Source organism: Drosophila takahashii, chromosome X (genome assembly GCF_030179915.1).
Source record: "Drosophila takahashii strain IR98-3 E-12201 chromosome X, DtakHiC1v2, whole genome shotgun sequence".
NCBI classification, from domain to species: Eukaryota; Metazoa; Arthropoda; class Insecta; order Diptera; family Drosophilidae; genus Drosophila; species Drosophila takahashii.
Window position 1 is genome coordinate 7,386,276 of NC_091683.1, and position 13,156 is coordinate 7,399,431.

Sequence of the window (13,156 nt, forward strand, 5' to 3'; positions counted from 1 at the left end):
GCTACAATGTTTTCCTCTACTTTCTATAGGGTGGATATATAAGTTTGGTATACTGCACTCAAAAAATTAATCTCCTATGGATTTGCTTCACTGGCGATTTTTTTCTTTAAAATAAAAAAATCTACTGATAAAGAAAATTTCCTTCAAATTAATCAAAATTTATTAAATTTAAGAAATTTTCCAGAAATATAGAAAAAAAATCGCCAGTAAAGCAAATCCATAGGCAGCTCTATAAGGAAAATAGGTGGATTGTAGCACTCAGTTCCAGGGTCCAAATTGTAGGAGTGCTAAAAACTAAAATTGTTTTTTTTTTGTTAACATGCTTTTCCTCTCGAGTTTTAAATTTCACATCTTACCTGTGAATAACAGCACTATATGTATGTCTAAAATATATTGTAAAAAATTAGCATTTGTAGGAGGAACAAATTTGTTATTTTGAGACACTTTAAAAAATACCAAAAATATTTTTTATATTCCAATTAATATTTTAAAAAATTAAAAAAAACATACGTTATCAAAAACATACGATTTTTTGAGGCAATCAGATTAGGATTTTACAACATGAAAATAACAATGACTCAACAATTTGAAATTTCCTAAAATAAATAAGATCAAGGGCAAATTGATAGAAATCTCTGGAAGAATATTCAAAGTGTATAAAGTTTGATTAGTTGTTTATGATTCCTGGTGGTATTAAGCCTACTCATTTGCGTAAGCAAATTAGGCATGATAATAACTTAATGATATGATTTTATTTTGGGGAGCATGTTTTGGAAACCTTATCTTTAACTATTTACAAGCAATGTAACAGTGACGTAGGCAGCGGGGGTTGGTATAACTAAAAGTTCTTAGAGGAATATAGAGAATATTTCTAAAAAATAATATGTTATTATATTTTTGAAAGATTTTTGAAATCCCCTTTTCGACTAGTTGCAAGTTTCACCTACGCCCTTAGAATGACTTGGCATTTTTGGGATCCCCTTTTGCACATCTGCGCAGAGTGCTTATCTCTACATTCATAGTTATGTAGGGTATATTGGGGAAACTAAAAACTCTTAAAGATACTAAATATATTTCTAATAAAAATATTTGATTTAATGTAATTAATGTCTTAAAATGTTTGCCAAAATCCCCTCTTAGATCTTTTCATTTTTTTGATCCCCTTTTGCACATCTGCGCACAGTGCTTATCGCTACATACATATGTATACATTAGGTAGGCTATTCGAGATTAGAGATGGCCGACCCTCTCGCACAGATCCCGTTGATTGTTAGACGATCGCCCGTCTCGCTCTCTCGCCCGCTCTCTGCACGGCAATACATACCTATCTCACTCTCGCCATCCCGCTCTCGCCAACTGCAATTGCAACTGTAAACGGTGTGCTAGTTGGATTTTCTTATTTCAGTTGTAAACACTTGTTGCGTGCGAAAAGCAAAACATTCCGGCTGGCGAATTTCCATTATGATGTCACCACATCTCCTGCTGGTCATCCTGGCGCTGGGCTACGCACCCACCACCCGCGGCTGGTCGGCCCACTTCCGACCCGCCGCCCTGAAGCTCCACATGGCTGGCGAGGATCGGGTGCAGTTGACTTTGGAGCTACCAAAGGCTAACTTCTCCACGCTGCAGCAGCCGGATCGCTTTCAGTTTCGGTTAGAATCTACGGACGCCTTGCTGGCCAGTGTGCCCGGCGAGAATTCCACCATTCCACTGGACGCCTTCAATCCCCAGACGCGCGATTGGACGGGTGACATAGTGGTCCATGGTCACTTCCTCGGCCAGACCAAAATCCAAGTGAGACTCCATGACATCCAGCTGAACCAGAGTGAACTGCCCACCGAGTGGAGCAACGACAGCTCGCTGGAGGTGAAGATCATGCGGCCAAATCGGGTGGTGGACCATGTCTTCCTGGGCTCCATCATCCTGCTGATGTCGCTGCTGTACATTAACTTTGGAGCCGCCCTGAATCTGGAGGTTCTCCGGGGTCTGATCACCCGGCCGACGGCTCCTTGTTTGGGTTTCATCACCCAGGTGGTGGGCATGCCCCTAATTAGCTACGCCCTGGGGGTCTTCATCTTCCCGGAGGCTCCAGCCATGCAGTTGGGCTTGTTCTTCACTGGAATCTCGCCCAGCGGTGGGGCTTCGAACACCTGGACCGCCGTGCTGGGCGGAAATATCCATCTATCCGTGCTAATGACCACCGTCTGCAATGTGGCCGCCTTTGCCACCATGCCGCTTTGGGTGACCACGCTGGGCCAGCTGATCTTCGAGAGGGCGGGCATACAGGTGCCCTATCGCAAGATAGCCACCTATTGCGGCAGCTTGATCTTTCCGCTGCTGGTCGGACTGCTCGTCCAGCGGCGACTGCCAAGGATCGCCGCCTTCCTGGTCCGCCTGCTCAAGCCCATCTCCGCCTGCTTGATCCTCTTCATCGTCGTCTTTGCCATCATCACCAACTATTACCTGTTCTACTTGTTCTCCTGGCAGGTGAGTTCAGATGTGAGGAGTTCTATCCTTGGCCACCTATTATCTATAACTAGTATAAAAGGGTGCCCAAAAAAAAGGGAGGTTGAAACGGGAGCCAAAACGGCTGGACATAAAAATACAAAACAAAAAACCGAAATTCGGAAATATTTCAAACTTTAAGTTTACTCAACGAATATATTTTTCAATTATTTAAAATTTTTTTTTTTAAATTGATTATTGTAATTTATTGAATAATTAATTTTCTCTGATTTATACATTTTTATATATATTTATTTTTCTAGAATACCAAAAAAAATATTTTTGGTAATTTATTGAAGAATTGATTTTCTCTGATTTTAATAAGCATTAAAAAAACCTGTAGAACGACTTTTAGGAACCAACTTTACATCCATTAAATGATGTAGATAACATTTGTTTTTAATTTGTGTATTATCTTACATTTTAAAACTAAACAAAAATGCAAAAGTAACCTAGTAACTGATGAACTTTAACCCTACTTTAAAGATTATCATAGCTGGCATGGCTCTGCCGGGTCTGGGCTACATCATCGCCTTTCTGGCGGCCAAGTTGCTCCATCAGAACGCCGCCGACGCCCTGACCATCGCCATTGAGACCGGCATCCAGAACACGGGCATCGCCATCTTCCTGCTCACAACGACGCTGGAATCGCCGGAGGCGGACCTCACCACAGTGGTGCCGGTTTCGGTGGCTATAATGACGCCGTTACCACTGCTGGGCATCTATCTCTACAAGCGATGCACTGCATCCAAAAGGAACGAAGTCTCCGTGGCCGAAGCGGAGCGAATTGTTTGAGATGATCGGAGAGGCAGAGCTTGAAAAATAACGACCCTTTGCTATTCGTCGATATTTTATACATCGGTTTTATCGAAACAATATTATGAAAATATCGAAAATATCGATAATTTTCAAGCCCTACTGAGAGGCTGACTTTTACATATCCAGATGGCTGTTGCATTGTTTTCATCGTTATTTGTAGTATTTTTGTACATATTGGTTGTTTTTTTTTTGATAACTTATACATCGTTAAGTATGTAGACGATAAAGCAACAAAATTGGGAACAATGCAATACATATAAAGCGTATTATATTCCAGAATTTCATACATTTAAGTCGAACCCAAATGTTTTGGATTAATCATTTGACAATAAAGTGATATTTATAACATTACCATAAAACAAATTGAGTTTCAATTTAAAGACCTCCAAATTCAGAACTTCATTCATAAAAAATAAGCAAAATTCAACTTAATCGGATCTTAAGTTTTAAGATCTTTTAGTTTTTAAACGTCGCATTTAAACCTTTTAAAAATAAAAAAGAAAATGGAAAACTTTTGCGCAAAGTTTTGATTATGATGACACAAAAATCTTCAATATCAAGCTTTCAGAGATTAATTTCCAATGAATATCGAGTTTCAAGCGGATATATTACAACATATATATGTATTCTAGGCTTCGCACAAGAGTATAATGTCCAACGGGGATCATTGGGTGGCCATGGTGTAGGCCAATAGCGCCGCCTCATCCAAAGTTACCACCTCGGTGGTCTGGAGCGACTGGAGGATCTTGAGCAGCCCGAAGATGGTGTGCGCCCCGAGATTCAGCTGCCGGAATTCGTACAGTATGCGCATATAGTTCACCGTTCCCGCACTCAAATCCACGCCACTCAACATATTCGGCAGCAAATTATAGTAATTGATCACACAGAAGGCTCGCTGCAAATCCGGTCCACTCACAGTGGTCACATAGCTCGGCTCCAGACGCTTGCGGCTGAGAAACTCGCGCAGCGGCAGGCATAACTCCCGGGTGGAGTCCTCCATGGCCTGCTTGAAGAGCTCCTGCAGCATCTGGATGAGCTCCACGGAGATTAGTGGATGCTCCGACTCCTGGCTGCGACTCAAATACGCATCGATCAGCTTTAGCTGCCACACATCGATGTTGTTCAGCATGGACTTGGTCACGTGCTGCGGCGGAGAGAGATTACAGATTATTATAATAAATAAATAGTAAATAGACCTCGGATTTTGCATATTTTTATAGGATAAAGATAGATTAATTCCGAAAACACCAAAAATCGTTTCAATAAAAATATAGTATAAAAATAGCAAAAGAGGCAGAATAGTTTTTGGACCTATCGGCCAAACTGCTCGTTTAAATTGCTCGCCGTGTTGAGTGAAGGTTCCTTGGAATATTTTGCATATTTTATGCATATATTTTTAGCATATTTTGCATATATTTTGCATATTTTATGCATATATTTTGCATATTTTATGTATATATTTTTTTCTAATATTTTGCATATTTCCGATATGCATCCGAATTTATTACGTTAAAAAAATATGATACCTTCCTAGAAATTTTGGTAAAAATCGGACCAAAAATGGACAAATATGCAAACTCCGAGGTCTAATAATAAATAAATAATCTTACATCGTATAGCGTTAGGTAAACGGGCAGCAAATGCATCCGATCCTTGACCACGGCATTGTAGAAGAGCAGCATCATCTGGTGGCGCTTCACCAGCTCCGGGTAGCTCAAATCCGTGCCCTTGGTGGCCAAACAGCGACTGAGGAACTGCTTTATCATCCGCTCGCTGGCAAACTGCTGCAGGTCGTTCATGTCGATCTGCCAGCAGATGCTCTGCTCCATGGTCAAAGTCTGGGCCAGCATGCTCTTCAGCCGGTCGGGGTCCTCCAAATGAGACAAACACCCAGTTCGCTTCTTGATATCAATCGGTGCACTCATCTCGAGCGCCTTCTCCAACTGATGCCAGTTGCGCGAGCGATCGAAGCACACCGGCCAATAGTTCTCATCGTCCACCACCACGCGCTGCAGGCTGCTCAGCACCGGCAGGATGCAGGGAGCGATGGGCAGGCGGCGCAGCTCGGTGGCGCCCACTTCCAGCACCGAAATGTTGGCCAAACACAGCTGATGGGTATCGATGTCGCGGGGCAGAAAGAGGCGCGGCTCCACGGCGAGCACATAGAGATGTCGCAGCGCCTGCAGATGGTAACTGAAAATAAAGGAATGAAGGGTTATTACTACGCCGGGAAAACCAGGTAATCCTCCACCCACCGATTGTCGTTGCTGTGTATGGGAAACTTGGGAAAGAAGGCGCAGACCAGCGCCGCTATCGATTCCGGCGTCTTGGCGATGGTGAAGCGACCGGCGCCGAGGAACAGCAGCCCCAGCGACATGTGTATGGCCATGTGGGAGCCGTAGGTGATGTGCGGATACTGCGGACCCACGCGTGATCTTAAATAGCGAATGATGCGCAGGATCTCGCAGTTGCCGGAACCGGCAAAAACGAGAGAAATCGAGATGAGCAGGACCATCAGGCAGCTCTCCACGGTGGTGCGGCCGGCACACTCGCCCATCGGTGTGCCCGGGTAGCCGAGGAATTCCTTGATTACCGCACGCAGCGTGGCGAAGGCCACCATGTCCTCGGTGCCGGCGTACTTGAGGCCAATGCAAAAGGCCGCTCCGGCCATGATGTTGCAGTAGGCTTGCCTGGGGAATAGATAGTAAGGTGGTATCAATGATAATATCAACTTGATATGAAGCGATGATCGATTTTATGTTATGTGGTATTTGATTTCATTTGATATGCGGTATGTTGTTATTATGGGTATTACGTTATTTGTCTTTAAAGTCCTTGAACATCTTACTACAACCAAAAAAAAAACTTCATATAAAACGATGATCGATTTTACGTTATGTGGTATTATTTTTGATTTGATATGCGGCATATTAATTCGATATACTCGAAATGTTAACCATTTCTAACTATTTAGTTAATCAATGGGTATGTTATTAGTATTTAAAGTCCTTGAACAAATTACTACAACCAAAAAAATAAACTTGATATGAAACGATGATCGTTTTTACGTTATTTGGTATTAAGCAACAGGCTAGTTTGAATTTTTAATATGTTCTTCTCCCTCCCACTCATGTAACTTTAACGCCATCTCGCTCTATTTCGAATTGATATGAAGCGATAATCGATTTTACGTTAAGTGGTATCAAATTGGACTTTCGAAAACAGAGAATCTCTATCTCTCTTTCGAGAAATCACTATTCCACGGTAAAAACTATATTTTAAAAAATGTACCATGCACATATCGATTTGATATTAACTTACGTGATGGCCTCGTAGTCAACGTCGCCGTCCTCACCGTTTGAGCCCTCATCGCGCGTCGGGAGTCGCAGGTGGACGCGCAGACTGGCGGGAAACTGGGCGTGGAACCACTCGCTGTCCGGCCGGATGTCTTGCCAGAGGATGAGGCCCCTGGCAATCGTGCGCAGCAGGAGGAAATCGGGTCGCACCATATCGAGGAGATAGCGCGAGTCCGGCGGCTGCATCCACTCGGCAATCGCCGCATTGCCCGAACCGAAGAACATCAGTCCCAAGGCCAAAGTGGCGCCCGGTGCAGTGACATCGATATTAACGCTATCGCCTTCGCGCACTTGGAACGAGGCCAGCCGGTATTTCTCCTTTTGCGAGCCGCTAATCGGTCGCTTCACCCCGCCGACCATGTAATAGTGCAGCGTGTCCGGCAGCTGCAGATCCCTCAGCCCAGCGGGAGATTCACCCTGACCCAAGGTGACCAATCCCAGCGAGAGTCCCGCGGTCATGGCATACGATTCGCGCTCCACGCTGTTCTCCATCTCGGGTCCCGGCGGTCTCCCAATCTCCTGCAGCAGCACCTCGGCAATGTGACGCTTGGCGGAGCCCTGATACAGCAAACCAATGCCCATCAAGGCGGCCACCTGTGTGCTCTGCGGTATGTCTAGCTCCATGGCGGTTGCGGGTAGTAGAGCCTCCAAATGGACGCTTAATAACTTCGTGGTTTTCGTATCCATGGTGCCGCGATGGGCCGCCGAAATGCCCAGCAGGAGACCCACATTGGTCATCTCATCGCACTTCACCAGATATTTGTAGACACTCATGAAGGAGAGCGTTTTCAGGTGACCATTTAGACCCAAAGCCATGAGAAAACCAGCGTGCTCCAGGGAATTATTAGCCTGCGTCTTGGGCTTATTGTAAACTATCCAATTGGAGTCAATGTCCTGCGCCTGCGGTGAGATCTTCAAGCCAGTGGCCACGCCATTGTGAAACGATGGCCACATTTGCATGTTCGCCGGGAATTCAATCTGCTGCATCTCAATGGTGGTTCCTTTCAGCGGCTCCCTGCCCACCAGGCAAAGCTTGGGCATGGCCAGACTATCGCTGGGTCGCGGCATCATTGTGCGTAGGGTGAACATTCCACGTCCCAAAGGTAAAGTCATCGTACGAGAGCATAGAGCAAACAATTGCTTCTCCTGCTCCTCTATAAACTCATGGTCGCTGGTGCCCGGCGCCTGCTGCACCTCAATGACCACCGGTTCCGAGCTGTTCAGCAGCCGGCGCACCTCCTCCACGCGCATGTCGTCGGGGAAGCGCAGGCGCAGCAGCTTCGTGTCCATATTATCCATGTCGTCGTGTCGCAACTGCTCCGTTGACTCCGCTGATTCCGCTCCTCCGCTCGGCGGGCATCTGGCCGACAGGGAATCCTCCTTGTAGACCCGCCCGCAATGCGGTTGCCCCGTGCTCGTCGACGTCGTCGTGTCCAGGAAAGGTAGCTGCGCATGGGCAGCCAGTTCGGGACGTAAAATCAACTCATAGGTGGCCATGCTGCAGCCCATGGGCGGCGACAGGCGAGCCTCCTCCAGAGCCTCGGCCACAATCAAATGAACGGCGGCGGGAAAGCGTTCAATATCCCGGCGAGTCAACCGCATGGCCAGGAGCAACTCGAGCATCTGGTGACAGCGTGGAGCATCCGCCGTAATGCTGCGCTTCGCACGCCGCGGATAGTTGGACTGAACGGCCTCGGGAATCTCGAGGAGCTGCCACCAGTGCTTCAAACGCTCCTGTCCATGAACCACCAGCGAAACGAGCTGCAGCAAATTGCGACTCCTTTCGTTTACACACTCCACAAAACTGTAGGGCATCACCTCCTCCTCGCCGACGACTATGTGCTCCAGTTGGGCAAACACACTGGGTGCCGGCACGCGGAGGAGCTCCTGGTGCAGCATCATCGCTCCGTGCTCGGCGCCCAGCAGCGACTGGCGGCCCGTGCGATTGCACAGCTCCGGGAAGTCGAGGATGTAGTGCAGCACGTAGCTGTCCAGCTGCATGTCAATGGCCAGCTGGTGAAGGAACTGCAAGAAAGAGAGGAAGGATAAGAAAGGCAGATACTCTATATCAAAGGAAATCAATTGACAAAAGATCAGATTGACATGTGCTGGTCAATTTACTATCATTTTGATATGAATTAAGAAATAATTAAAAAATAAGATGAACATGAAATATTGGTTCAAAAAAGACTACATTTGGTATATTATATGGTATGATAGAATATCAAGTTGAAATGTTTGAATGGTAAGTTTGATATGAATTAATATAATATAAGGTAGAATTGACCCAATTTCATATCGAATTTGTTTTCTGTGCATAGCACATATATGATTAAATTGACATGTTCTGGTCATTTTAATATAATAAATAAAGAAATAATTAAAACATAAGATGAACATTAATATTGTTTTACATTATTGGTTAAAAAATAAAAAATGTGCTGTTCAATTTAATATCATTTTGATATGAATAAGGAAATAATTAAAAAATAAGATATAAATTATTTATTGGTTTAAAAAATCCTAAATTTGGTATTTTATATGATATGATAGAATACCAAGTTGATATGTTTGAATCGAAAATTTGATATAAATCATATCGGGTTTCTATTGATATAAAATAAGGTAGAATTGACCCAATTTCATATCGAATTTGTTTTCTGTGCATATAACATATATGATCAGATTGACATGTGCTGGTAAATTCAATATCATTTTAATACGAATAAAGAAATAAATAAAAAATAAGATGGAAATTAATTATTTGTTCAAAAAATCCTAAATTTGTTATTTTATATGATATGATAGAATATCAATTTAATATACAAAATATAAAATAAGGTAGAAATGACGTTATTTGATATGAAATGTGTTTTCTGTGCATAGAATCTAAAGCATATCTCACCGTTGCCAGGTAAGGAAGCGCCGCATAGAAGACAGCGTCCAGCTTGAGATCCTCGTACAGCAGATGCAGGCTAAAGAAGATGGCGGGTATCATTTGGAACAGTGGCGCACTGATGTTCACGCTGTAGCTATGGCCATCGGCACCGCAGGGCGCGAGTGTCGTCTGCAGCAGCAGGAACTCCCAGTCGTCGTCGGTGTAGTCCTCGCAATCGTTGTACTTCCGCCGCTTCTTCGGCTCATCCTGGGCGCCCAGCGTGGAATTGGAGCTGCAATTGGATCCGTCGCCGGAACCAGTGGCATTCGCTGTTCCTACTCCACCGAAATGAGCATTTAAAGGCGGCGTGGCACACCTGCCATCGTATCCCTCGCCCGCCTCCACATCCGGAGCAGCGGTCAAGCCCATCAAAGCCAGCAGAGTGCAGCGAAAGAGCTGCCATTCCTGCTCTATCGAGTAGTCCCTCGAACCGGGCGGATTCCTGGCGCTGTACCAGCGGATCACAAAGTGCAGAAACTGTGCGGGGCTCAAAACCTGCCGCAAAGTGGCCACGCAACGGGTCAGCAATCGCGTATCGTTTAGCAAAGGCAAGGCAATCCTCAGCATCCTGCCGGTGGCATAAACTAGAGTCAATCGATTGCCCGCCGGATCTCGCAGAGATTTGCACACATTATGCGCCTGCCTTTGCGTATAGGAAACCGCCTGCGGAGCGATGGGCGACAGCATGTGCAGCTCCTCGTCGAAGGCGGCCAAATCCGCGGGTGCTTTGGTGGGCAGCAAACTGCTGCGACGCACCTCCACAAAGGAGCTGCTGCCAGAGTGATTTGCAGCAGGGGTTTTCACAGCAGTAGCAGCAGTAGTAGTAGCCATTGGAGCCAGCAGCGGTGTAATGTGCACCTTGGAAATCAGCACGGTGCCGGTGTACAAGATCAAACTACCACTCGGATCGAGAACGGCGATCATGTGCATGCGTGAGAGACCCACTGCATCCTTGGCGGCCAGCGTGGCGGCCAAAGTAGAGAGCTGCACCTCGCTGCTGCCGTAGCCCGTGAGCCTGACCATCTGGAGGCGGCAGGAGCGGGCCAGCAGGTAGCACAAAAAGGTCTGACCCACGAGATCCGTGTGGATAAAGGCCCGGGTGGCCATTTCACAGAATTCCCGCTGCGTTCCATAGGTGTTCTCGGTCCAAATGTGCTCCAAACACATCTCCGGCTCAATGGGCTTGGCCGGCTTCACATGCGTCATTTTGCGCATGTCCTTCACCGACATCGACTGCTGGCTAATGCTGCTCTGCAGTTGGCTTAGCGGAGTGCCTAATGAAGCGCGACTGTAAAGGATAACCAGTTAATAAGTGATTAAGGGAAGTGAGTACTGAAAAACCTACTTGGATTGGCCCAGAACTCCGCTGAAAGACTGCGACTGGCTGAGTCCGAACTTGGAGAGGTTGCCCAGGCCGGCGGTGGTGTTATTCCTGCCCAGAAACGAGGCATTTCCCGCCTTTGGCGTGGCTGTAGGTTTAGTAAATTAAAGTTAGTTACGATCTGTAATCATTAGACCTGGGATTTTGCATATTTTCATACTTTTATTAGGAAAAAGTTCGTTTTAATAATTATATAGTTTAATATTAATGGCATATTTTGATTTTTTTGCATATTTGCATTAAATGCATATGCATAAAATATGCAAAATATAAAATAAACTCAACTATTCAAGATTGACGATTTCATAGCCAACCTAATTTACCCGAAGAAAATTGTTTGTTCCTTTTCTTAATTTCTGAGATATCTAATTTTTTCCCAGATTTAAGGAAACCCTATTTATATTTTTAAAATTTGAGCCTCCAGTTGTTCGCATATATTTTTCATATTTTGCATATTTTGCATATTTTTTGCATATATTTTGCATATATTTTATGCATATATATTTTGCATATTTCCGATATGCACCCAGATTTATTACATTTGAAAAATAAGACACCTACCTAGAAATTTTGGTAAAAATCGTACCAAAAATGGCAAAAATATGCAAAATCCGATTACTAATCAGTAAACCCCTGAAATCAACTCACCCCCCGTCTGCTTGGTGGAACTGAAGCTGTAGCTATTGCCGCCCATCTGGGAGCGCGGACCCAGGAGCGTCTGGCTGAGCTCCTGCTGCTGCTGGCCCACATAGTTGACCTCCTCGGGCGTCACCTTGCGCAGCCGGGCCACGAAATGCTTGAAGAACTTGGCGTCGTACAGCAGCACCAAATCCGAATCCTCGGTGGTGAAGACCACGCTAAATTCCGGTTCGGTCATGTAGCCCGTGGAGCTGGTGGCGGTTTTCAGGACCACCGGGCAGGCTTCGTGCAGCGGATGCGACATGGAGAAGAGTCGCGGCATGGGAATCGAAAGATGAGAGATCAAGGCATTGCTGGAATCCTTTTCCAGCAGCAAACCATGCTTGGTCTGCCACACCTGCGAGACGGGAAAGTCCAGATTGGCCAGGAAATCCTCGCCATCATTGCAGTACACACGCAGTGCATCCTGATCCATCACACAGATGGCGGTCAGCTGGTCATCCTGCGACTGAACGGCCGCCTTAAGCTGCGCCAGTCGTCCCCTCACGAAGCTGCGATTGAGGAAGCAGGCGAAGCGCACCGGCGAGTCGCTGGTGAAGCACATGCGCTTGTACACCCCATTCTCGTGATCATCATCGTCATCGTTGAAGCCCTGCGTCCAAACGACGGTGTTGCGGTGCACATAGAGCTCCTCCTCGTTGTTCACCACATAGTCGCACATGGGCTCCTCGCGTCCGCGTTCCACCTGCGGATGCAGGAGGCTCTGGGGCAGCGAGGTGAGCTGCGTGGCCGCCGCCGCCTTGGGACCGCATCGCTTGGTCCTTTCGATCAGCTGGCGCCGCCGGGCGGCCCGCTCCTCGGCGGCCTCGTAGTCATCGTACAGCTCCCGTATCGTCCACGACTCCTGGCCACCCGACGAGGGCGAATCCTCGAGGCCGCCGGAGGAGATATTCACATTCTGGAGCCGCTGCAGCAGCAGGTGCTCCGTGGTGGGCAGCTGGTGACGCGCCAATGGCTGGTCATGCGGTCCCGGGTGCTCCGCGGACGACTGACGGCCGCGCGGCACAAACTCCAGCGGCGGTTCTGCGACGGCGATCATGTCCGCATCGCCAGGTGCATCCAGAGTTGCGATTGAGCGGATTTATTAATTACAAATTATACGTCCCGCGTAGAGCTCGGCTCGATAACCGTTCGAGGGATATCGATGTGGCCTTCGATTAACAGTTCGATTGAAGATGTAGGGCATGTAGGGCATTCAAGTGTGGTAATTATATGAGGTATTTCCAAAACTGTTGAATTTGTTATTAGCCTATCAGCTTTTCATTTCAGTATCAAAAGTAAGGATATTTTAAAAGCATAAATTTAAATTAAATCAAAAAAATATGTTTGCGGTTTTTTTCTACATAAAAAATACACACTATTATGTTTAATAGTTACATGTCTCTTCTTTATGGTCGTTTTTGAATTTTAAATATACCTTAGCCACAAGAAAAGACATTTAAAAAAATAATAATAGTT

The 13,156-nt window shown here is 46.0% G+C and overlaps 2 protein-coding genes across 2 annotated transcripts; one reads left to right on the plus strand and one right to left on the minus strand.

Annotated features, from left to right (window-relative positions):
* The first annotated feature begins 1,381 nt into the window (after window positions 1-1,381).
* LOC108070372 (ileal sodium/bile acid cotransporter) lies at window positions 1,382-3,687 on the plus strand. The gene is made up of 2 exons (XM_017160822.3): window positions 1,382-2,487; window positions 2,992-3,687. Exons 1-2 carry the CDS (start codon window positions 1,462-1,464, stop codon window positions 3,298-3,300), a joined length of 1,335 nt encoding a protein of 444 aa, XP_017016311.2. The 5' UTR covers window positions 1,382-1,461; the 3' UTR covers window positions 3,301-3,687.
* Window positions 3,688-3,912: 225 nt separating this feature from the next.
* Window positions 3,913-12,845, minus strand: shtd (anaphase promoting complex subunit 1). The gene is made up of 7 exons (XM_017160821.3): window positions 11,648-12,845; window positions 10,964-11,087; window positions 9,586-10,906; window positions 6,646-8,705; window positions 5,580-6,014; window positions 4,935-5,517; window positions 3,913-4,468 (listed from the first exon to the last, which is right to left on the minus strand). Exons 1-7 carry the CDS (start codon window positions 12,735-12,737, stop codon window positions 3,989-3,991), a joined length of 6,093 nt encoding a protein of 2,030 aa, XP_017016310.2. The 5' UTR covers window positions 12,738-12,845; the 3' UTR covers window positions 3,913-3,988.
* Window positions 12,846-13,156: the final 311 nt, after the last annotated feature.